This window comes from Lolium perenne, chromosome 3 (assembly GCF_019359855.2).
Source record: "Lolium perenne isolate Kyuss_39 chromosome 3, Kyuss_2.0, whole genome shotgun sequence".
Lineage (NCBI taxonomy): Eukaryota > Viridiplantae > Streptophyta > Magnoliopsida > Poales > Poaceae > Lolium > Lolium perenne.
Window position 1 is genome coordinate 88153904 of NC_067246.2, and position 23739 is coordinate 88177642.

The 23739-nt window shown below is 41.7% G+C and overlaps 1 protein-coding gene and 1 long non-coding RNA gene across 8 annotated transcripts; one reads left to right on the top strand and one right to left on the bottom strand.

Moving 5' to 3' along the window:
- Positions 1–765: 765 nt before the first annotated feature.
- Positions 766–15117, bottom strand: LOC127321284 (uncharacterized). 5 transcript variants are annotated; one of them, XR_007863964.2, is made up of 8 exons: positions 14917–15117; positions 14583–14808; positions 13578–13803; positions 12935–13057; positions 12795–12820; positions 11517–11785; positions 2750–2837; positions 766–1489 (listed from the first exon to the last, which is right to left on the bottom strand). It is a non-coding gene; the product is annotated as an uncharacterized lncRNA (long non-coding RNA). The 5 variants fall into 5 exon arrangements; XR_011755070.1 differs by lacking the exon at positions 12795–12820 and having other exon boundaries at positions 14583–14766; XR_011755069.1 differs by lacking the exon at positions 12795–12820 and having other exon boundaries at positions 14583–14776.
- On the top strand, positions 9821–11182 carry LOC127336685 (uncharacterized). Of its 3 annotated transcripts, XM_071828017.1 has the most exons (5): positions 9822–9940; positions 10266–10313; positions 10409–10624; positions 10701–10778; positions 10849–11182. In XM_071828017.1, exons 2-5 carry the CDS (start codon positions 10268–10270, stop codon positions 11061–11063), a joined length of 555 nt encoding a protein of 184 aa, XP_071684118.1. In that variant the 5' UTR covers positions 9822–9940; positions 10266–10267; the 3' UTR covers positions 11064–11182. The 3 variants fall into 3 exon arrangements, 2 of the variants coding, with proteins under 2 accessions (XP_071684118.1, XP_051219487.2); XM_051363527.2 differs by lacking the exon at positions 9822–9940 and having other exon boundaries at positions 10067–10313; XR_011755066.1 differs by lacking the exon at positions 10266–10313 and having other exon boundaries at positions 9821–9940; positions 10701–11182.
- Positions 15118–23739: the final 8622 nt, after the last annotated feature.

Sequence of the window (23739 nt, forward strand, 5' to 3'; positions counted from 1 at the left end):
ATTATGCTCCTTGATCGAAAAAGTGTATATTAGCTCCCCTTATGGTGTCTAGGCGCACCACCTTGTTGAGCTCTAAGACGATGTTGTGGTGTGGCACACGTAGATGAGGCAGAGCATAGGCACATTCCTATGGTGAGCATGGCCAAGATTCGCAGAAGGCGAAGGGGAATAGAAGAGGTGGACCAGGCATTTTGCTCTACCTATGGGTGACACATGTGTCAAGAAGCCGCAGGAGTCCGTCAGTGCTTGCCCTGGCACATATATACCGTGTGCCACTTTCATTGTGGTGAGGATGCATGTTCGGAGGTAGATGATAGATATGGGTTCGCAAAAAAAAAAAAAAGAAGGTAGATGATAGATATGACATGTGAACCATATGCATCTTAGTTGGTTAGAGTAGCAAATTATTCAGTTTTTTTTTCCTTGGTAGTGTAAAATTGGTTAGGATTTAAAGCAGACGGAGATCATATAGTTCATGATAATAACCACAAGGATTTTGAGTTCTATTCATTTCGCCCCACCTATACATTTAAAATAGACATTTTCATTTCTGGTTACTCTGCGTAAGTGTTGGTACATGTATCTTGTGTGTCCTCCCAAAATAAAAATAAAAATACTCTTACGTGGTCATGACTTCGACAGTTTACACAGATATTATGAAGAACTTGTGCGTGAAATATTACTCCTTCCGTTCCAAACTAATTGCCTTCAGTTTATCTAGATTCACATATATCTAGATAAATTTAAACCGAATAATTTGAAATATAGGGAGTACGAATCTTAACTCTCAAATTTAATCACAACAAAATAATAATAATCTATACCTTTTTTGAGGTAATAATAATCTATATATATATATATCTAATAATCTCCCCTACTATAAAAGAGCGAGAGCGTCCCATTCAACCAATCTCAACCCTTCAATCGACCTATCCAATAGCTGAGATCTATTACATCTTTGATGATGGGAGCAGACCAGCAGACCACGTCTGCTCTAGCGCTCCACAGAAAAAAAAAAAGACATCGTATCGATACACGAACACATCTATCGATCAAATCACGTAACCGTTCCTCAGACCCTGCAGCACGTCTCGCCCGGCAGCAATTCTCGCCGTCCACCACACCTTCCTCTCGCCGTTCTCGCCGTCCCATCAGTCACGACTTCCTCTCGCCGTTCCTCAGACCCTGCAGCACGTCTCGCCCAGCAGCAGTTCTCGCCGTCCACCACACCTTCCTCTCGCCGTTCTCGCGGTCCCATCAGTCACGACTTCCTCTCGCCGTTGCCGCCCAGCAGCAATTCTCGCCGTCCAGAGCGCTTTCCTCTCGCCGTTCTCGCGTTCCACCACGCAGTCCTGTCGCGTCGTCAACCTGCCGCCATATCGCCCTCACGCCGACGCCATGTGACAGGCTCCAGCAGGACGCACGCAGCTGGACTTCTTCCCAGCGGTTCCACCACGCTTTACCTGATCACTTTCTGGTAAACTGTGACCTGCAGCATTACTCATAAGCAAATTATTGAATCAGGGCTCTTACGTTGGCTGAACGCCATTATCTGCATATCAGCGAAATCAATGACTACAGTTTCATACACCTTCATACAATATTTGGTTTGAGTCAGATAATTGTGTGCATCTGTGGTCGAGTACATGTATATGCTGTGATTTCTGCATTGCTACCACATGAAGTAATAGAAGCCGCAAGAGGTTGAAATCAGCAAACTAAGCATGTACTGTAAATCATATGGTCATAGCTCTATTGAATTTTTTGGCAAACAACTGGACAATTGACCGGTGATTCTGACTGTATAGCTTCAGGTAATTGAGCCTAGCATTTTCTCAAGATTTCAGACTATATTATTATCCCTACACTATCAAATGACTCTCTTTAAAATCAAAACCTAGGCTACAAGTGATAAAACGTGACCTGGATATAAGTGAAATTCGTGATTTTCTATGCCTTGCTTGTTGATCTCATGAAGATATATGTTATTGACTCTAACACTGGGGCATGAGTTCAGGGAAATGTATACAACAGTAAACTGAATGATAAAGCTTTACTATTAACAATTTTTTACTTTTGTTAATTAGAGATATCTCAATATAATGAATATTGCTTGAAACATTTGATCTCTGCATAAACATCTTACTTAAGTCAACATTTACGAATTTCTGAATAAGGAATCCGTTTGGGTATGTATAAATGTGTTTGCGTGCAAATTTTAGCAAAAATACGTATCTACTTGGGGTATTTGTTGATTTTCTGACGACAGCAGTTTTGACAGTTTACTTTGTTTTCGTCACATTTTTTGATACCTCTTAATTTTACAAGGAACCTTATTTCGGTACATATATGGCATCTTCCACACGGACTCCATTCCAAGACATAACGAACAGCCAAAGTCAAGGTAGCTGACAGCACGCTCAATGTTCTGTAACATCGTAAGTTTCTGTCATACTAAAGAGTCATGTGTATGCAGATTCTAAAGAGCTGAAAAGGCAGAGGGAGAGGGAGCGGTATGCAAAAAATAGAGATGACATTTTAAAACGCCGACGTGAACTACGGGAGCTTAAAAAACAGCCAACCGCCCATGTGAATGATGAAAACATACCATGCGAGACACAGGACAACAGAATATGTGGAATCACCCAGATACATAACATTGCTTCTAAACAAGGTCATGTGTTCTATGCTTCCAACATATATGTGCCATGTTATATGAAATACTGATTTTGTAGCTGCAAATACTTACAGGTATGGCGCCCCATGTTCAGGACTATGCATCTCAGGTGGGCGGTGACGATGAGTCCGATTGGTTGCATAGAAATGAAGCATGCCAGCTGCAATCAAAACCAGGAGGAGAAATACATGTTAACGCCCAGTCCAATATTGAAGTGTCAGGTTCACTAAGCAAATTATCTGGTAATATAATGATGTGCATCATGTTTTATTTTAATTCATCAAATTTAAATGCTCTACAATCTCAGTTGACAAAGTTGTTTGCTGTTCAGGTATTAATATTGTAGGATGCAATCTCATCATTATTATGTGACATACTAAAGTGTGATATCTATGCAGATTATAAAGAGCTCAAAAGGCAGAGGGAGAGGGAGCGGTATGCAAATAATAAATATGAGATTTTAAAGCGCCGACGTGAATTACAGGAACTTAAAAAACAGCCAATCGCCGCTCAGAATGAGGAAAACCTACCATGCTGTACACAGGCCACCAGAATATCTGGAGTCACCCAGATACGTAACATTGCTACCGAAGAAGGTCATGTGTTCTATACTGCCAACATATACGTGCCATGTTATTTGAAAAAGGCTGATTTTGTGGCTACAAATACTTATAGGTATGCCGCCACATGTGCAGCACTATGCATCTCAAGTGGTCGGTGACAATGAGTCCGATTGGTTGCACAGAAATGAAGCATGGCGTATGCAAGAAAAATCAGGACGAAATAGACCTATTCTTGTCGCCCAGTCCAGTATTGCAGGGGCAGGTTCACTGAGCCAATTATCAGGTAATATATTCTTGGGCCTCTTGTTTAATTTATTTAAGCAAGTATATATGCTCTACATCACACTTGTGTGAGTGTGATGATGTGACAGTGTGTTTATGGAAATTCTCTGACAATGATGTTTTATTACTGGTCCTGTGACAGACCTAACAAACAATCGCGTATGCCCAAGCCAAGGCCGCCCAAAACGCACTAACATGTCATGGTATGCTCGAATGTCTGAAGAAAATAAAGCTCAGTATCTACAGAGACAGCGTATAGCCCACCAACAAAAGATAGATGCGGCAAGGAGTGGACTCGACGGGTCTCAACCACCAGCTACTTATATACCGAGTTCACCGCATACCCCAATGAGCAACGTGACTCAAACGCCATGCTGCGAGTCAGCTATGGGGCATGTGTCCACATCTGCAAATTTTCATGGGCAAGAGAGTTTTGTAGCAAAAAGTGCAGATCCTGATAAGAGACGGCATCAACGCAGGGAAAAATACTCGCTCATGACGGATGAACAGAGGGAAGAATATTTGCGCAATAACCGCAAGTATAAGCACTGCAGAAGGGAAAGCGGGACACTGTTTGACCACAACGATACTATACATGTCAGATCTAGCCCACGAACCAATGCTGCCATGCACGCACAATCATCTGAGCAAGGTATTGTTGCTGTACTAATGTTCATGTCCATACCAGTTAGTTCTCTCCATGTATTATTGTACAACGGAATTAATATTCAGAACATTTTCTGCATATCATTCATTTATTGTGTTTGTAAACTGCTATTTATCAATTGTTATGCTATTTAATACAGATCCAGGTGAGACAAACATTACCGATGAATCTGATCCTCCGGGGATTTTTGAACCAGTTGAACAAGATGCTAGGTTCGAAGGTAAAATAGCATAACGATTGTGCACATTTTTATAAGGCCTCATTTATACATTAAGCCAATTTAACTTGTTTTGCACACAGAAAACACGGAAACCATGCAAGAGGAAGAAACAGTGCTTGATCATGATGATGAGTGCAGGATTTTTACTGGTCTAGGTAACTCATAACAATAATTATTTTTTTATAACTATTAAATTCTGGTCAGAATAAGTGCCGCATCAACTAAATTACTATTTGTTCTGCTTGTGCAGGTGATGTATTTGATTCGTACCGATTGACAACTGATGTGCCTCAGAGTGAACAGAATGATGATCCTTATGACTTCGTGTACCACAATCTGCCAAAGAAGCATAATGTTTTGAAAACAAGATTGCATCGCATCCATTGTGGAGCAATGAAGCTACAATATGAGGGCCCCGCTTTCTCGTTGCGTAAAAGGAAAAGTCAAGATAGCTACCCCTGAAGTTCCTCAAGAGTTGCGCCGTTTGTTTACAAGTCAGGTTGATGCTGATGCAAAATATTTCAGAAAGCATATTCGATATTTCAACACCCACTTCTCCTTCACAAGCCTTGGAGTGACCCTCGACAAGACCGTCAGCAGTGCGGCGAGAACCGGTGTGTATACATTTCGTGCACAAGGGGCACTATATTATAAAATGGATGATCTGGTGCCAGGTGATAAAGGACCTAGACATCTCCAGCTCTACTTCTATGATACAGATGAAACCTTGGAACATAGAGTGAAGCGGTCTCCAGATCTTGATATCAATATCATACGGGCCATTCTGGAGATACTAAAGGACAACCCCTATGTGAAGACCTTTAAAAGCTGTGGATCTGTTCCGAACCTGGAAGAATATAGAATTTCCCTTAACACGGACATAAGACTGGACCAGAGAAGGTACAATGTCCCCACAGCTTCACAGGTGGCCGCGATGTGGGTTGAAGGTAGTGACCCGCAAAACACTTTTGATAGGCAGGTTGTCGTGCATGGCAAAGGGGACCGTCCTATATTTATTAGAGCTTACTATGGTTGCTATGATCCTTTGGCGTATCCATTATTCTTCCCGAGAGGGGAGACGGGGTGGAACCGTCGGATACCATACGAGATACCACGTAAAGTCACTCAGCAAGGGGACAAAGATGATGACACAGAGCGTGAACCCTTGCAAGGTCTAGACCAAAGTTCCAATGTACATCTGGAAGAAAACACGGATGAGGTAGCAGGTAATTATCCCCGTGCTGACAAAACAAGTTTCACAGTTTAATGATTGTTTATAACGATCGACGATTAATCATTTTCTCATCCATGTTCCAGATGATGAAGAGGACCAGGATGATGGTGAAAACGGAGGTAAAAGAAAATTTGTTAGCGCCAGGGAGTACTATTGCTTCAAGCTACAAGTTAGGAAAGGACTTTTCAATATTATATTGTTCGGTGCACGCGAGCTCCAGCAATGGGCTGTCGACATGTACATAAAGTGTGAGACTATGAGACTTGATTTTTTCTCCAATCCTAAGAATCAGAAGCGCATTCGTGCTGATTTATACCAGGTATCATACCATCTCCATGTTATATCACACACGCACCGCCTCCCCTACGCATGTCAATTAACAGGACAATGATGTTTTCATTGTTTTATTAATGAAGGGTGTTGTTGACGTCATGTATGCTGGCGAGACATGTGGTAAGCATGTTGGTAGGAGAATTGTGCTACCGCGGACTTTTCCAGGAGGTGATAAGAGACATGCAGCGAAGATTCCTCAATGCGATGGCGTTAGTCCAGCGGTTTGGGAAGCCTGATTACTTTATCACAATCACTTGCAACCCACATTGGGAGGAGATTACATCCAAACTTGAACCCGGGCAGACACCACAAGACCGTCCAGACCTTGTGGCGAGAGTATACAGGGCCAAATTGCGAAGTATCAAGGATCTCTTAATCAAAAAAAGATACTTTGGTGAGGTTGCTGCATATGTCCATGTTACTGAGTTTCAAAAGAGGGGGTTGCCGCATGAGCACATGCTTCTGATCATGCGCTCGGATAGCAAGCTAACAAACCCAGACGGATATGACAAGGTGATATCAGCAGAACTTCCTAACAAGGACTTCTACCCTGTATTGCATGCTCTGGTGGTCAAACATATGCTCCATGGACCATGTGGTGCTCTCAGGAAAAATTGTGCTTGCATGATAGATGGTGAATGTCGATTTCACTATCCTCTAGCCATCGATGCTACACAGCAAGGAAAGGACTCATATCCTATCTATAGGAGGAGGCACGATGGTTGTCAAGTGAAGGTCAGGGGAGCAGAGTTGGATAATAGATGGGTTGTCCCATACAACCCTGGTCTGCTTATGCGGTATAATTGTCACATCAATGTTGAAGCTTGCTCAAGCATCAAGGCAGTGAAATATTTATTCAAGTACATCTATAAAGGACATGATCGTGCATCATTCTCAGTGGATCCAGCAGGAGATAATGAGGGTGAAGTGATCAATGAGATTAAACAATACAGGGATGCCAGGTTCGTGGGGCCACAAGAGTCTTGCTACAGGCTTTACGCTTTTCCAATGTACGGTATCTATCCCTCTGTTCTGCAACTTCAGCTTCACTTGGAAGATATGCAGCCTATCACATTCAAAGAGGGCGATGATCTAGACGACGTCGTCAATCGGCCCTCTTCAACCAGTACCATGCTCACTGAATATTTCAAGATGAACGAAGTGGATCCTTATGCAAAGAACTTCTTGTACAAAGAGTTCCCAGAATTCTACAAGTGGATAAAGGGTAAGAAGAAGTGGCAGAGACGAACACTAAGGGGGCGAGGGCAGATTGGAAGAATTGTGTATGCCAATCCTGGTGAAGGTGAAAGGTACTTCCTTAGAGTGCTCATGAATCATGTGAGAGGTGCAACGTCATTTCAGGATTTGAAAAGTGTAAACGGCAGACTGTGCTTGAATTTCAGAGAATCGTGTGAGCAAAGAGGTCTCATAGAGACCGACAAGTCACTTGATGACTGCTTGACCGAGGCGGCTACATTCCAAATGCCGTATGCTCTAAGAAGGCTTTTTGCAACAATTCTGGTGTTCTGCGAGGTGACCCAAATCCGATCATTGTGGGACAAGCACCTTGAGTCGATGTCTGAGGACTACCGTCGTGACCAGTCCAATCAGGCCGCAGTAGAGCAGATGGTCCTTCGAGACATTAGGGATCTGGTGCATTCCATGGGAAAAGATATTAGCATTTATGGCCTGCCAGATTTGGATCCGGTGGATGATGACTGTTCCAATGGAGATTGCAGAGAGATACAAGAGGAGCTGTCTGTCACTTTTGATAAAGAAGACATAAACATGTTTACAACTCTTAACAAAGAGCAACAGGTTGGTTTTGATGACATCCTCTCTCATGTTGTCAACAAAAGAAGCCAGATTTTCTTTGTTGATGGTCCAGGTGGCACGGGAAAGACATATCTATACAAAGCACTCCTTGCAAAGGTCCGTTCCATGGGTCAAATAGCTATTGCTACAGCTACATCTGGCATAGCAGCATCAATCATGCCTCGGGCGCACCGCCCATTCCAGGTTTAAAATTCCCATTAAGCTCATGGACAAGCAAAGACATGCAATTTCACCAAGCAAGCAGTGGTACAAAGAAAGCTGCTCCGTAGGGCATCTTTAATAACTGGGACGAAGTCGCCATGACGAAGCGCCAAATCGTTGAGGTTCTTGATAGGACCCTACAGGACATCATGGGATCTCGCTTTGCCCTTTGGGGGAAAGTCGTGGTGTTTGGAGGAGATTTTAGGCAGTGTACTTCCCGTTGTAACACGTGGGACAAGAGCTCAAATAACTGATGCTACATTACAGAGGTCTTATTTGTGGGAGAAGATTAGGAAGATACGCCTTACGCGTAATATGAGGGCACAGACATATCAGTGGTTCTCCAATTACCTACTGAGAATAGGCAATGGAACAGAAGAGACGATCGGCGGTGACTACGTGCATCTTCCAGATGACATTGTTATTCCTTACACTGCTACCGAAGAACCAGTGAACAATCTTATTGAACATGTATTCCCATCGCTTCATGAGAACGCCACATCCGGACCCTACATGAGTGCGCGTGCTATTCTTTCAACCAAGAATGAGCATGTCGACGATCCGAACAGAAGTTGATTGGCCGATTTCCCGGTCAGAAAAGGTATTTTATAGCTTTGACTCTGTCGAAGATGATCCAGGAAATAGTTACCCACTAGACTATCTTAACCACCTCACTCCCAATGGCCTGCCCCCGCATGAATTGAAACTCAAAGTCAACTGTCCCGTCATTCTTCTCCGGAATCTCGATCCGCACAATGGGTTGTGCAACGGAACAAGATTGATGATTAGAGCATTCCATGATAATGCAATCGATGCCGAGATTGTAGGTGGACAACATGCTGGATACAGAGTCTTCATACCAAGGATCCCTATGTCGCCTCTGAGGACCTTTCACTTCCTTTCAAGTTCAAGAGGAAACAGCTTCCCCATCCGGTTGAGTTTTGCAATGACCATCAACAAAGCCTGTGGGCAAACCATTCCAAATGTTGGTATTTACCTCCCCAGCCCGTATTCTCGCATGGCCAGCTATATGTCGCACTTTCAAGGGGTGTGTCGAGGCAGACTACTCGGATCTTGGCGAAGCCAAATACGTATTTAGACCCCAAAGGAAAAAGCACAAAGAACATTGTCTACTGTGGATGTGTTGGAGGGGTGAAACAGGACCGTTCTTTTTTGCCGGGTTTTTCGTATATTTGTTCTTGGGGCTGAACTCCTATGTCACATGTCCATCCCACAAAAAATTGTATATGCTACTGCTTTATTGCTTTTCACTATTCTCGGTGTGTTGGGTTGTTATTACCGCTTGACACTAATTAAAATGTTATAAAGTAGTGAGAAACTGAGTGTTAGTCTTATGGATAGAGTTTCCAATTTATTTTTGTATTATCTTGTTTTTGCACCAGAGGTATATATTATTAAACATAAGGATACCATTATCTTCCTCGGACCGGATTAATCGGATTTTATTTGTGGGAGAAGATTAAGAAGATACGCCTTGCGCGTAATATGAGGGCACAGACAGATCAGTTTTACATGCATACCATGTTGATCCAACAAAAATATATTGTATTAGGATTTTTCCACACGTTAATCCAACAAAAATAAATGGTAAAGTTAATTAACATACCTAAAAATAAATGTCACATTTAGCCACACGTTATAAGCGGTCAGACAGACTCAACATATAATTCTTACCGTGTGACTTGGCCAAGTCAGAGTTAGTTACAAGCTGCATGTATGGTTCTGGTAGCCGAGTAATGTGTGAGTGGACTGGGTTAGTGAATGCGTGGGTTAGCTGTTGCTCATGCATGCCTCTGTGGGTCTATTTAAGGGAGCCGTGAGAACATTCTTTCTGACAAGACAAACAGAAGGAGAAAAGCCGAGGCTGCTGAGAGGAAAAAGAAGAGGATCTGATTAGAAGCTCTAGGTATGACATATATTTCCAATGGTACTTTGTGATTTTGTTGATAGATCAAATCGAGGTAGCAAGTATCTTTTTATAAGTAACAAGGAATTTAATTCTGAATATTGTCTTTTCTGGCCATTACACAAATTCCTAGATCTGTATAGCAATTGTCCTCATGCTACCATTACATTGTGCTGCGTTTTTCCTTTTTTAGCACACCAGAATCATGAAAAATAATAGTATATGCGGCCAGCTTTTGAAGTCTATTTGGTTCCTTATTTCCTCCTAAATTGAATAGGTACAATTGTTTTAATTAATAATTATACACACTTTTCTAAATGAGCAGATATGGATGAGTATGACGTCTTCAGTTTACCAAATGGATCAATCACCGGTATTCTTGTGTACACAAAATCTGCATACATGACTACATTATATCGACTAGGTGCTAGCTTCATGTTTTATGTACTAACAAATATTATCATGTAGATATCGCGGGAGTTATCATGTATGTTGGCCCAATTGACCACGACACATATTTCCCTCTAGGCATGAGGGAATTAGCAGTGGTGGACTCCAATGATCGTACTGTGTTCCTCCGGTTTTTAGATGAACTAGCTGACAGCCATAGAGAAGAACTATTTTTTGGGGAAAGGCATTATTCATTCCTAATGGCAACCTTTATGGAGGTTGACCAAGCGTCGAGTAAGTCTGAACTATAATAAGTGCTATATACCAAATCCATTTCTCGCTTGTACTTACTCGATGTTTTCATAAATAGGAAGCCTTTTAAGTACAGCAGCAACAACAATCACATTTCATCGGTGCTTAGCATGTCATCAGTTTGACATGCTTGAAGGTGACTGTAGTTTTTCTATTACTATTTCACCAGTCTCGATAACTATATGTCCTAATTAGTCATGTTGTAGGTGTGCGCAAACGAATTCATAATGATTCAGCTTACGGTGAAGCGGTAAAAAATGTTGTACTTCTTAGGAGGGATGCTCAAAATCCAGCCAACGAGTACAACACAGTTCATCTACCTGCTGAAGCTTCTTCGATCAAATACATGTACAACTATCTGAAGCGCAGTACACCCGGCACATCGCCAGATAAAGTTGACAAGTACAATGAAGTTGATTAGGCATGTATGTCCAGAATCAATAATTCTTTAGAAAGGGATGGTGTTTTAAGCGAGTTATTTCTATCCTTTGTTGTAATAATAAATATAACATGTTGTTATATTCACAAGATGCTCCATTCCGTATCTACTATTTTCACATCTTGCAAACCATCCACAACATCTCCACTAAATAAATGGATGCAAAAACTTTGTACCTGTAGTGCTTCTCTTGTAGGAGAAGGGCAATAAGCCTTTAGAATGCTTGATTATTCCAACACGAAAAGGATGCTGTTTTAAAGACTATTTGTTTCCTTTATTCAGAAGTTGGTACTGTGCTATCAGGTTGGTTTGGAGCCAACTGTTTTGTACCAACACGTAGTGATTTTGTTTTGTAATGTAATAATTGGACTGTCCGTAATAAAAGGGTATGAAGTATCAAGAAACAAACAAAGTAGGTAGACAAAGTGTGCATACCAATGCAGGCCGAATGCTGACAGGTCCGTTTAGTCCATGATATCAAAACTCCTCAAATTTAAAATCATGTAACATCGAAACACCACTTTCCCTTAATATGATGCAATAGTAGATATGATAATGCTTTCGAAAAGTAGATATGGTAACTTAAAAAACATGAAACGTTATACCTGACAATCCAAGGTAGACAAACCAGTCGTTACATGAAACTTCATATTCATTTCCTTCTCCAATGGGTGCAATTCGTGATGCCAAAACAAATCTCTAACCTAATAAGAAATCAAAGACATAAATAAATTCATATTTACCGTCAAAAACCTTGGAAAAAATTAAATATATATGTGGAACCGAGAGATCAATAAACTAAAAAAGTAGAATGCCCAATTTAATCATTTAATATATTATAACGGCATTTGTGTACATGGGGTATAAGAAAAGGCAAATAAGAAAGGCAATGTCTACAACTACGTGGGGTATAAAAAAAAGGCAAAAATAAAAACGAGGGGCCAGAGATAAATCAGCCGGATAGAGCAATAAAAATAGTGTACGCTAGAGATATGGATAGTTTGTTATACAAGTACGATTCCCTAGGAGGAAAAAAAACCCAGTTGCCTCACGATCTGGCTGTAGCTATTGCCGCATCCCCACTCTCCTCCACCTCCACCTCGATCGATAAGGGACTCCAGACTCCCACCAACGTGGGCAACTACAACTCTACAGCAACCGCCAGAAGCCGTCACCACGATACTCTTCCCTACCACAATCGCCGCATCCACAGTCTCCTCCACCTCGCCGGCCTCCTCCACCTCAAGACTGTCCACTCGCCCTACGAATCTGGCCGTGTTGCATCAGTCTCAATGTCTGGGGCGACATCCCCGATGTCCTCTGCGGATCAATCTCCACCCAGATTCGGTGCTATTGTCCATGCTATCAATGCGGTAATGATATATATCTATGTAACTTCATAGTTTGCAAGGCTTCGTAATTAAAGACTTTGCAAGGTTTCGTAATTAAGAGTGATTATATGCTTGGTTTTCAGGAAAACATCGACATGGGATCAATGGATGAGGACACAGATAATATGAAGACTGAAGAAGTGATAACCAAATACAATGATACAAACCCCGAGTCGACAAAGGCAATACAAGAAAAAGCATTATATGTCTGGAAGATTTTTCACTGTTCGGTTGTTTAGTAGTCCTGGTTCTCCACTAATGTAAGAGTTTTGTGTGCATGTACAGGAAACCATCAACGATGGAGCAAAGGAGCAAGCATTACCAACTTCGAAACCTGAGAATCTTGAACTAGAAGAAGAAGAAATATTTAGAGAGGGCCAAACAGATATGCAAATTGAAGAGGGGCTGACCAAATCTGAGACCAATGAGCTAGAAAATAAAACCGGCAAAGAGGCTACTTACTCCGAATTGACAAATGTGAGTTTCTTGGTCCTAAAAACTCCCCAATAATTCCAAATCTCCACAGTAATTATCCGACACCCTTTTCCTGGTTTCAGTTTTGTTTATGTTGTTCCCAGGAATTATCTGTCAACAAAGCAAGTCAACAACTGCTGTCAGCTCAGGATAAGCACTTAGCAACAACATCCGGCACGGAAGGGCCAGGAACTATAGAGAATGAGTTTGCATTGCCCATGCAGATAGAGAAACATATGCGACGGCATAACAAGCCTAAGAAGACACAAGACTATGTGGTTTCTCCACAAGGCACATAACAAAACCTTCTCTGCCCTGCTTTTGCTATATTTATTATCTTCATTACTAATACATGTTATTACTTCCATTGTGACAGATTATGCCTAAGTCCTACCTCGATAAGGATGGTGGGATTGCCACCCTCAACCAACGACAAACCACACCCAAAATATGTGGACTGGATGATTGAATTTTAATCATAGCGGAAACTTTGATCTACTTATTTGGGGCTACCTGATGTAATTGAAAGGTAACAACTCGAAGAAACTTTTGGTATCCCTCCACCAAAATCCTTTGCCTGACATGAAACAAATTCTACCATCAGGCTAGACAGTTAAGAGATAAGACGTACCTAAGAATTTTGGTCTTGGAGGAGAATGACACGGTCAGCGCCTCGGTGCACACGGGTGACAGGTCGAGCGTCTATGGTGAATCGCTCACGGCACACTTGGAGGCTCGCCACACGCCCAACCCACCGCAGCAGGGCATCCTCGGCGCTGGCTCCGATCAACATCTTGTCCCGCAGGAGGATGAGGATGGGAAGGAGGTAGGAGCTGCAGAGCCCTCCAAGTCGAGACCTGTTTCGGGGAAGCGCGGCCGTCACTCACTCAATTATCAGGTAATATAAAATCGTGCATCATGTTTTATTTATTCAAAGAAATATCTATGCTATGCAATCTCATCTACAATGTTGTTCGGTGTTCAGGACTTGATGATATTGTGGGATGCAATAATGTTTCACTGGAACAAATGGGGACATCATCTTCATGACCTGGTATGTAATATGTATGGTCCTGTGAGACAAACCTAACAAACAATCGTGGTTATCCGAGTCGTTACCGTGAACAGCGGACTGGCCACCAGCAAGATGTGATCCGTTAATTTGGTTAGACAGTTTCCAAAAAAACCTTACATACAGACCTAAAGAAAATCTCCACTAAAAGAAATCCATGTTTCCAACTCAGGTTCAGACCATGCATTGTTAAAAATAATTTTGCAATTTGGATCACATGTAATAACTGGTTGGCCTATTCTTCAAGTTTATATCCTAACCATGTTAATGCCAGTGTTAAGAAGAAAGAAAGCAGTGCTCTAAAAAATCAATAGCATTCATGTTTTATCAAGCTTTTAAGCTCACAGCGGCTAGGATAGATGAAAATGCGGAAATCAATAGCAATTCCCCAATAATTTTCGAAACTATAACCAGCAGTAGACCATCACTATATTTTCCAACGGGGTGCTACTTGTATTTTCCAATGCATCCGGATTCACTTATTCCATTGGTATCAGACTAAGCTACTGTAAGACAAACAAAGGGATATTATGAGCTGAATCGAGACGAGGGGGCGAGGAATACCAATCGCGAGCGAGGTTGAGAGGGGGCGTCGACCGAGCATACCCCACTTGGGACGTTCGGGGAGGCTCGAGGCACGGCCACCCAGCCGGAGCAGGGCATCCCTCGCCAGCATCACTTGTCGGGCTCGGGCAGCAGCCGGGAGGGAAAAAACCGGTGCTGCGAATCCTTCCAACGCGCTCGCGGCCTGAGGATACCTACGCCCATGCTTCGCTCAGTGTCACTTGGCCTACCGAGAGCATGCAGAGAGCAAGCGGTGGCCAGGCAGGGGAGGGGCAGTGGTCAGCGGCGAGGAGGCAGGACAGGGGGCGAACTCGCGGCAGCGGCGGAGGGTTACCTGGGGAGAGCACGGTCCTCGCAGAGGCGGAGGGGAACTAGGGGAGAGCGGAGTCCTCGGCGCTAGCAGCGGGGAGGCAGTGGAGGGTGTCACGCTCACGCCGGCGGGGATGCCATGGAAGGGCGGCCATGGTATGAGTAAAGAGAGTTAGAGGAGCTTCAGAGTAGGGACTGACTGCGTGAGGTCCGATCCAGTGATTTTTTTTTTTATAGAAATGCTATACGTACAGCAGTACAATTGCTTTTGTACAAGACCACACATGTATAGCAAAGTTAGGCCACATGTCAGACTGTGGACCATGCATGTCAAAGTTGGGCCTCAAAGATCATAACGGAAAGTACTTGGACAATTAATTTTAAAACTATAAACATTTTATTAATAATTCTTTTAATTATTTTGAGAAATATCTTCTCAAATTTCGCAATCACATAGGGTCAACATGTGGCTTGGGATGTTAAACTTAATGGTTCCTAAGCAGTGTATCTAGCTTCGTATGATTCTAATTGTTCTATATATATTTAAATATACTGTCATACTACTTGCAATATTCAATGTTCATGTGACACATTTTGGGACAAAGTTAGTTATCATTTTAGCCTACCTTTGAGACGAATGACGACAGTGTGGGAAACCGAGACTTGCAAGATGAGGAAGGCAACATAATCTCACAGATTGTAAGATTTTAAGAGATAGTACCTCTAAGAAAGCCAAACATTTAACTCACCATTAAAATTGAGCTCCTATTGCAACCATTGGTTTGTTGACTGCTGGTTGATCCAACAAAGGCTGATACATTTTGCACATGTAGGATGGTATCATTGTGTCGATCTGCCTAAGCATTTTTTGGTACATATTTTGAAGTTTGCAGACAATGAAGATGTCTACCTTTTTTCAAATACTCCCTCCTTGCTAAAATGTAGTGTGTATAAGAATCTGTAAAAGTCAAACGACATAAAGTTTGACCAAGTATGTAGAATAAAATATTAAAATCTAGAATGCCAACTCAATGCCATTAGATTCCTCACGGTGTAAATTTTCATATGGTATATATTTGGTATGGTAGATATAGGTAATTTTCTCACAAAACTTGGTCAAAGTTAATATCTTTTGACTTTTCGACAGTCTTATATGCACTACATTGTGGCAAAGAGGGAGTTATAAGCACTGAATAATTTTGTTTAATAGTTGGTATTAAGTGTTGCTTCAAATTGGGATTAAATTGTGACGTTTTAGTAACTAATTGTAATATATTTTGTGTTCGCGCATTTCAGCTAATGTCGTGTGTGAATTACATGCTGCACGCTTATGGTGGGACATAAAAGCTATCTTGCTAGCTCGATGAACAAAAGTTATATGATCCTCATATCGATTAAAAATAAATAGTTTGTGTTATACTTTAGAGACGTGCGTTGCACGTGCACACTTACTAGTAAAGGAGCTAAGCTTTCTGCCAAAATTTCCGTTCAACAATTTTTTGGACCGTTTTACCCTCCCACCAAAGTACATAATACATCAGATTTACAATTATACCGGTTCGTGTCTTTTCTTTGTCACCTTCCTTGTTACTCCGTATTTACGTTCGCCTGTGGTTGGAAACGGTGCTCCGAACAGTCCCCAACCGTGCTGGGCCAGGTAGCTGGGTTGCAGGCCTGGTCCATATAAATAATGGACCGTAAGCGTCCCGTCCAAAGGCAGCCACGTCTAGATACTTTTGTTTCTGATTGTCCCACCTCGCTCTATCAGATCGAGTCTCGCCGATTTATATATGTGAATATTCCAGGAATTAACAAGCCCTTGGAAAAGAACCACCAGCAGCACATCTTTGGTCTAAGATCTAATGACGATCTTGAGTCAATAGAAATTAAGAGGAGGTAGAGGGGAAGTTCAGAGAAAGGAGAAGAAGAGTAAAAGCTCAAATATGGTCAGAATCAGTGGGCACCGGTCGAGGTCGAGCACGGGAGATGTCGTACAATGCATGGGCGTGACTCGGCGATGCAGCTGGAGCCGGATTTTAGGAGAGTGGCGACAGGGATTTGAGCTGCGAGCGAGCCGGCGGATGTTGTTCAAGAAGTTGGAAGGGAAGGACGGCCGAGGTTCTCCCTTCCAGCAGGGAGGGGAGGGGATCTCGCGAAAGAAGTTCTTCACGATCTTGTGATGCAGCACTCACAGGCGGCGATGGGAGCTCTTTCGGCTTACTTTTTTTCAGAAACGGCCGCAAATCCTAGAACAGCGACGCAATCTCGAAACATAGTTGATGCGGTGTTGCCTGCTGCAAGTGTGGAGTTATCTGTTTAGACTTCTCTCTAGATCGATAGGTTGTGGAGCAACTCGATGAATAGTTTGCTCCGAATTTGTAGGTGATGCCGTGCGTAAGTGCATTGCTGCTCTCTGCTTCTGCCGCTTTGCCATCTCTTGAAATTGTTTCTACGGTTTGGCTGAGAGAAAGAGAGTATGTCGACAAAGGTACACCAAATCTTATCTAATTCAGGGACGAGGTATACTATCATAGGGATTATCATCACTGTTGACTGGGCAAACGATGGACAACTTTGATCTTAGTAACGATAACTAGGTTGTAGTTAGTTTGGAATGTTGTAAAAAAAATGCCAACAAAATTTGTGTCGGTGGAGCTGGGAAGTACTAGGATATGCAAAGAGCGGAAGATAAAAAATATCCGAATTTATTTTTACAGTTATGTGATTACCTACCGCAACGCGCGGGCATTTTTGCTAGTGAAACACCAAAATCGGAACTAGCTTTTTGTAGACCAAAAGACGGAATATTATGTATTTTAGGCTAGGTTTGTAAAAAATGACCAATTCCAAGATTTGAGATAGTGAACAGTGCAAAATTCAAAAGTCTCCAGATTTCTCGGTATTTGTCGTGTTTGTGTAGGCCGGAATATAAACTAGTTTGCATTGTTATTCTTCAGGACACTAGAATATGTCATTGTCATATCTAGGATTTTCTTTGGATTTTTCAAAACTTAAAAATGTCAATTTAAAAAGAGGTGCACTAGCGAGTCCGTGCATTAAAGTGACTTTTCGTGCTACTTGGACCCTCTCCTGCCCTACTTTTTTGTTGAAAACATATATTATAAACATAGAAGCTCACAAATATGTATATACATTCATTCCTATGAATGCACACATCCTATTGTGCCCCGTACCACACCCCTCTCTCACCCATTAGCGATTCTTTGGGGTAGCCATTGGTTAGCACCGTGCTACCGGCATCCGTTGCCCCCTATCTATCGTCAACCCTTCCCGTTGCTTAAGCCATGCATAAATAATAACCACATGAAGCCGGTGGCATTTACCATCGCAATCATATATGCGATTTACAAATGATTGTACAAGTTTTCCATGACACACAACCATTACAACCTTCTGACATATGTAGTCCGCAGTTGTTTTGCAGTAACAAGAAACTACCGAACAAGGCACCGTCCACATGATAAACTAGATGATATCCCGCACGTTGTGGCGGGTATTAGATGCATATGTTATAAAGCAATATAAATAAACTATAGGCAACGGACAATCTTAAAAATATAATTGTATTTTTAAGAGACTGCTCTGAGAATTAGAAAGTGTATTTCATATAGTATATACTTTTGAACATTATAAATAATTTATTTATTAGATGATTCAAAAAATGAGAACAACCTGTATAATTAGTTCAGTAAAGTAATACATACAAATTTCAGTTCTGGTCGGTTCTAATATAATTTCAATCACCAAGCATTTATTCGTATATTCTACAATCTCTTCTAGAAAGGCAATAACGATACAACACTCCAAGAATGCATATGACATTTGGTGGCATAGTAAATTATTTGGATTTAATAAGATAATAAGGCATTAGGCGGATTAAATGTAGCCACTCCATGCATATAACAGAACGTTCTTCCTGGAAGCTAGCAGAGCACAGGGAGATGTAAAAGACACGTAAGGAAGTAAGAAAAAAAAATCTTGAAGCGGGGAGGCAGTAGGAAAAAACATCACTTACCAAAATCGACACTGTTGCTGCTGTGAACTTTCTTGCGTCTTCTAAAAATGAGTCTGGGGCTCTGGGTGCACAACCCCCATTATCAAATAAGAAAATTGGCATGGCTTTTGCTCCGGTGTCCCACCCTTTCCAACCTTTGTTTTTTGTGGATGGCTAGGATCTCCTGATACCTCTTCGTAGCTCAATTAATAAAAATTCCACATAATCCCTAGATGTTTTATGTATTAAACACAACACCCCTTTAAGTTAAAAGTGGCACAGTTAATCCCCTCAACTTCCTAAAACCATGGCAAAAAAAAACTTCCTAAAACCATGTAATTCACCCCTAACTCTGATAAAAAAAAATTGAAGAGCGGTTTTTCTCGAGGAAATTGTTCTATGGTGACGCCATGGAGCTCCTCTGCCGCACGGTTCGCACATCAGGTCCACGACCGCGAACAAGGCGTGCACTTACTGGACGGTGCACAGAACGCCATGGATCCGGAGCTGGATGGACTTTCCGTCGAGTCGCGTGTACAACACCTAGGTAAACCTCTAGCAATACACGAACGTACAAATCTACACCAAGCTAGCAGGCATCTTAATGGTCGACCATATCAGCGTATATTATTAGATGCTAGCTAGCAAGTCCACAGATAAGCTAGTAGCAACAAACGCACGCATACGAATCTGGGCTACAGGCTCATATCCAGCCTTGCAATCTCTATACCGAGTTTCTGAACCTAACCTGTGTCCGTTTGAAGTTGAGGGGTGTTGTTTCCAAAACTCTAAACATCTGGGAGCTATCTAAACTTATTTGGCTAACTTACCTCTTCAACCAGGGGGGGGACACCGGAGCACTTCTCAATTGGCATTGTTACATGTAAGATGGTCAATAAGAACTTGGTGATGCAGTAGCAGGCTATTTACAACAGAACTGAGGACTGTTGTAAGGGGGGCAGCACATAAGCTAATGGCAGGAAACTTTGGTAAACCTTCAATTCAAGAAAACAAACACTCCAAGGATCAAACTGCTTGATAGAAAAACTTCAGGTAGATTTACTAAGCGGCATTTTGTGGAATAGCTGCAGGGCAGAAGGAGAATCGTTAATCAACAAATTGCTGACAATGAAACTGAATGAATATTCATTGGGCATGAATGAGTCACAACATAGAAAGAAGGGAAAAAATAAATATCTTATCACACAACAGACAGAGAAAGAAAAAAGAAACACACGTCTAAAGCCACTTGCTCAACTCTGGCTTTGCAGCTGCACCTTCGACAGGGTTGGGAAAGCTGGAAGCGATACCCTTTTGGAGCCTTGCATGTGTGTTATCTCTGATACGAAGACGCAGCTAGACTAACGATGATAAGCTATATTGCCTCTCCAGCATCATCCTCATTCGTGTACCAGACCAGAGCTGGCAAACCATGAAAGGACGCGGGGAAGACGGCGATGTCTATATATTTTCGTTTGGCTGATGGGAGCGGACGCGCAGCTGCCATGGAGAGAGATGACGGAATGGAGTAGCTTTTCACTGCTTTAAGCCGAGATCAGACGTTATAATGCACGACACCATCGGCTTTCGCTTGCCTAGAGAAGATGAATAGGCACAATAAAATCAATCAATGCGTCGATCTGTTGTGTCAGTGGTTCGTGAGTGGTACCCTAAGAGACGAAGAGATCGGCAATAACAGAGGAGACGAATGCACCCAGAAGAAGACGATGGTAGCATGAAACAAAATATGAGTAGAAAATAATCCTAATGACCTGGTGGCACTTACTGCTCCCAGAATGTCTCCATTGATTTCCTGTTAGAGAACATGGAGGAGAGGAATGGGCATAACAGCGGCGGTACGGTGGCTATTTCGATAGAGAAGAAAACATTAATGGACCATCCCTTCTATTTTTGAGAGAGTAATGGGCTGGTGAGATTTGGTTTAGCAGCACACAAAAAAAATCATGTTCAGAATGAAACGGACTTGATGGAAGCACATAAACGGAACACACTTTTTTTTGCAAGTTCTGAGGTGGCAATTTAGTGAAACATGTGATGTGGCAGATTATGATTGATCAAAGATACTTGATGAGGTGGATGGCTTGCATGTTGAGAGAAATGTCTTTAGTGGGTTGCTTCTATTTAGATATTATTATAGATACAACTCTCCCATGCACCGGAGATCTCGTGCACGGGCTCACCTTCTCGCTCCTGCTTTTTACAATATTTGTGTGGATTAGATTCTCTTTCTCTCCACACTATTACATCTAGTTTTAAAACATAAAACCATCGTAATTTTTGAACCAAAAGTCCAATTTATGAACCGTTAGAATATTTGAGTCCCTAGTGAAGGGAGCTTCAAAATGAGACCAGTATGGAATGATTTTTCACATTTTGTCAAAATAGAATTTTGAAACTTTGTGAAACATGTTGGTACTTGCTGAAACTTGGTGAAATCTTTCTATGAAAGTATTTTGTTTCAATGTATTTCAAACTTTGTTTAATAGAGTTAGGAAATATTTTTCAATTATCTTAGAGTTTAATTTGGGGACCCAATTTTTTGTATCTAGTTTTATTGAATTTTACAGTGCATCATATTTTTTTAATGTGTTTCAGAATTCAACAATTTTATCGAAACAAAACCTGTTTAGGCTTCTTTAAAAGAGAACATGGAAAAAATATATTCAAATATAATGCTAATCTAACAATATTTCAATAAATATGACTATTTCATATCCAATACTAGATATTAAATCAATGTACTAAACAATAGGGAGTACTAGTGTGGGGTAGCCTACATGCAAAGATTCTCCCTAGTGCTAATCTCAAAGAAAATGGTGGGGGTGGATACGTGCACGAAACCTCCAGTGTATGCTACATATGTTGCTCTGACCCCCACATCTATATTCATAAATCTTTAGAGTTTCAAGGTAACGTCGAACACAATATAAGAGCATGACATATTATAGCATAACCATATAAGGAGGAGTATCATGTACAAAACCATTTTAATTTGGATCTATGTTTGGCATAGTTTTAGTTATACCTTGTCAAAATAGTTACATGGTAAGAATCCTATAGTTCTAGTCGATCTCGTATACCTACTCTAACATACCCCTTCCCCAAACCCATCAGAGATTAAATATAAGCATGCCATCATGTCTCTCGTTAAGATGATCATTATTTCGAAGGTAAGATATGTATTTATCGATAGTGAGATAATTGCGATGACTTCAGTGTTTTCAAGCTATAAAACTCCATTTTGCCGCTTGAGTGTGTGCGAGGGTGTGGATGCATGGGGTGGTGTGGCATTTGTTTGCTATTTTTTGGAACTCTCTGCCTCAATGAAGACGTACTTACATCCGGTGGTGGTGTTCGTGTATATGCATCTACTTGTTTAACTAGGTAGTCCTTCAAAATATAAGAGAGATCAAAAGTAGGTGCATATACTTGGTTAAAGCTAGGAAGCATATGCAGGTGAGATCAAAAGTGCATTTCCACCAAAATAGTGCACAGACTGTTTTCAATTCTTTGTACCACCCTCAGCTATTCACAAAACTGTTTCACATGGATCCGGGTCCACAAAATCTCTGTTGCTACATTATTGCACGTCCTTTTTGAGACAAAAAAATGCTGGACCATGGTTCAGCTCCACAAAGCACAATGTCCTACTTTTGTTTGGTGGCGGCTCCATGTATGGAGATTTGAGGCATTGATTAGCATGTTAGATGTCATTACCGCAGTGACCAGCAGATTGGGCCTATAATACACTCATGTTGGATGTCATCAGCTGGTGTGATGCATCAGTCATACCAAATGTCTATGAATAATTTAGTGTAGCTCTGTTATGTAGGAAATGTGTCCATGGAAAGTGTGGCTATGTATGTCTTTCTTTCTAGATCGTGAGCGGAAGCATATGTATCTGCATTAAGATTTAGGAAAACATATAGATACACATACACATACAAGGACATATGAGGAGGATATCAGGGCAACTATCACGACACAAACATAGAAAAAACTTCGGCAAAAGAAGAAAGAACTTTCGGAAAAGAAGAACAAACCAATGTGTGTAGGTTAGGGTGTGGATAAAACACGGTGTTGCCATATCTTTCTCAACGGCGTCCCCAAGGCAATAGTAGCATGTGTTATGCACTTGAACTACAAAAACCACAAAGAAGTTTCGTCTAACAAGTCCAAGAAGACAAAAGTAATGAAAATGATCATGATTTATGTGATTCTGATGATTTTACTTGAATAACATAGGTTTTTAAACAAGAACTATGTAGAAATAATAAATCAGCTCTGTAATAAAAGCATGTTGCCACCCTCTCCCCACCTAGCCACAATCCTTCCAGAAGCGGGCGATAGCTCTGACTAAATCTAGTACAACCTATGTTGTATACGGGGAAGCCACTAGATTATTCATTCTCATATAGATTCAACCGATATTTATGAGTTATCTATAACAACTCTGACCAAAGCCAACCCTCTAAGAAGGTGTTTGTTTGGGCTTTTTTTGGCTTTCCAGTAAAAAAAAGCCAGCAAATCGAAACAAACGGGTGGCTTTGCCAAAGCCAAAGCGGCGGATACCGAAAAGCACATATTAAGGTGCTTCCCGCAGCTTCCACTTAACAACCGAATCGTTTTTTTAGACTTGCCCATTTCGTTTCGCACTATTTACGCAGATTGCCACGGCTGAGGCGAATCGTTACCTTCCACATCCTGTTTTTTTTCCATCGAGCGGCGTCCTCGCGTGCGGCCGGCTGCGCGCCGCCTACCACCATCCGCCGGCGTTGCAGCTTACCCAGCTCAGGCTTGCCTCGACTAACC

What these genes read in the sequence shown, in the direction of transcription:
- LOC127336685 (XM_071828017.1), top strand. Translation starts at nt 10,268, where the DNA reads ATGGATGAGTATGACGTCTTCAGTTTACCAAATGGATCAATCACCG. An exon ending in GGAGGTTGACCAAGCGTCGA is followed by an intron (nt 10,625 to 10,700) that starts GTAAGTCTGAAC and finishes TTTCATAAATAG; the next exon opens with GAAGCCTTTTAAGTACAGCA. An exon ending in TCAGTTTGACATGCTTGAAG is followed by an intron (nt 10,779 to 10,848) that starts GTGACTGTAGTT and finishes GTCATGTTGTAG; the next exon opens with GTGTGCGCAAACGAATTCAT.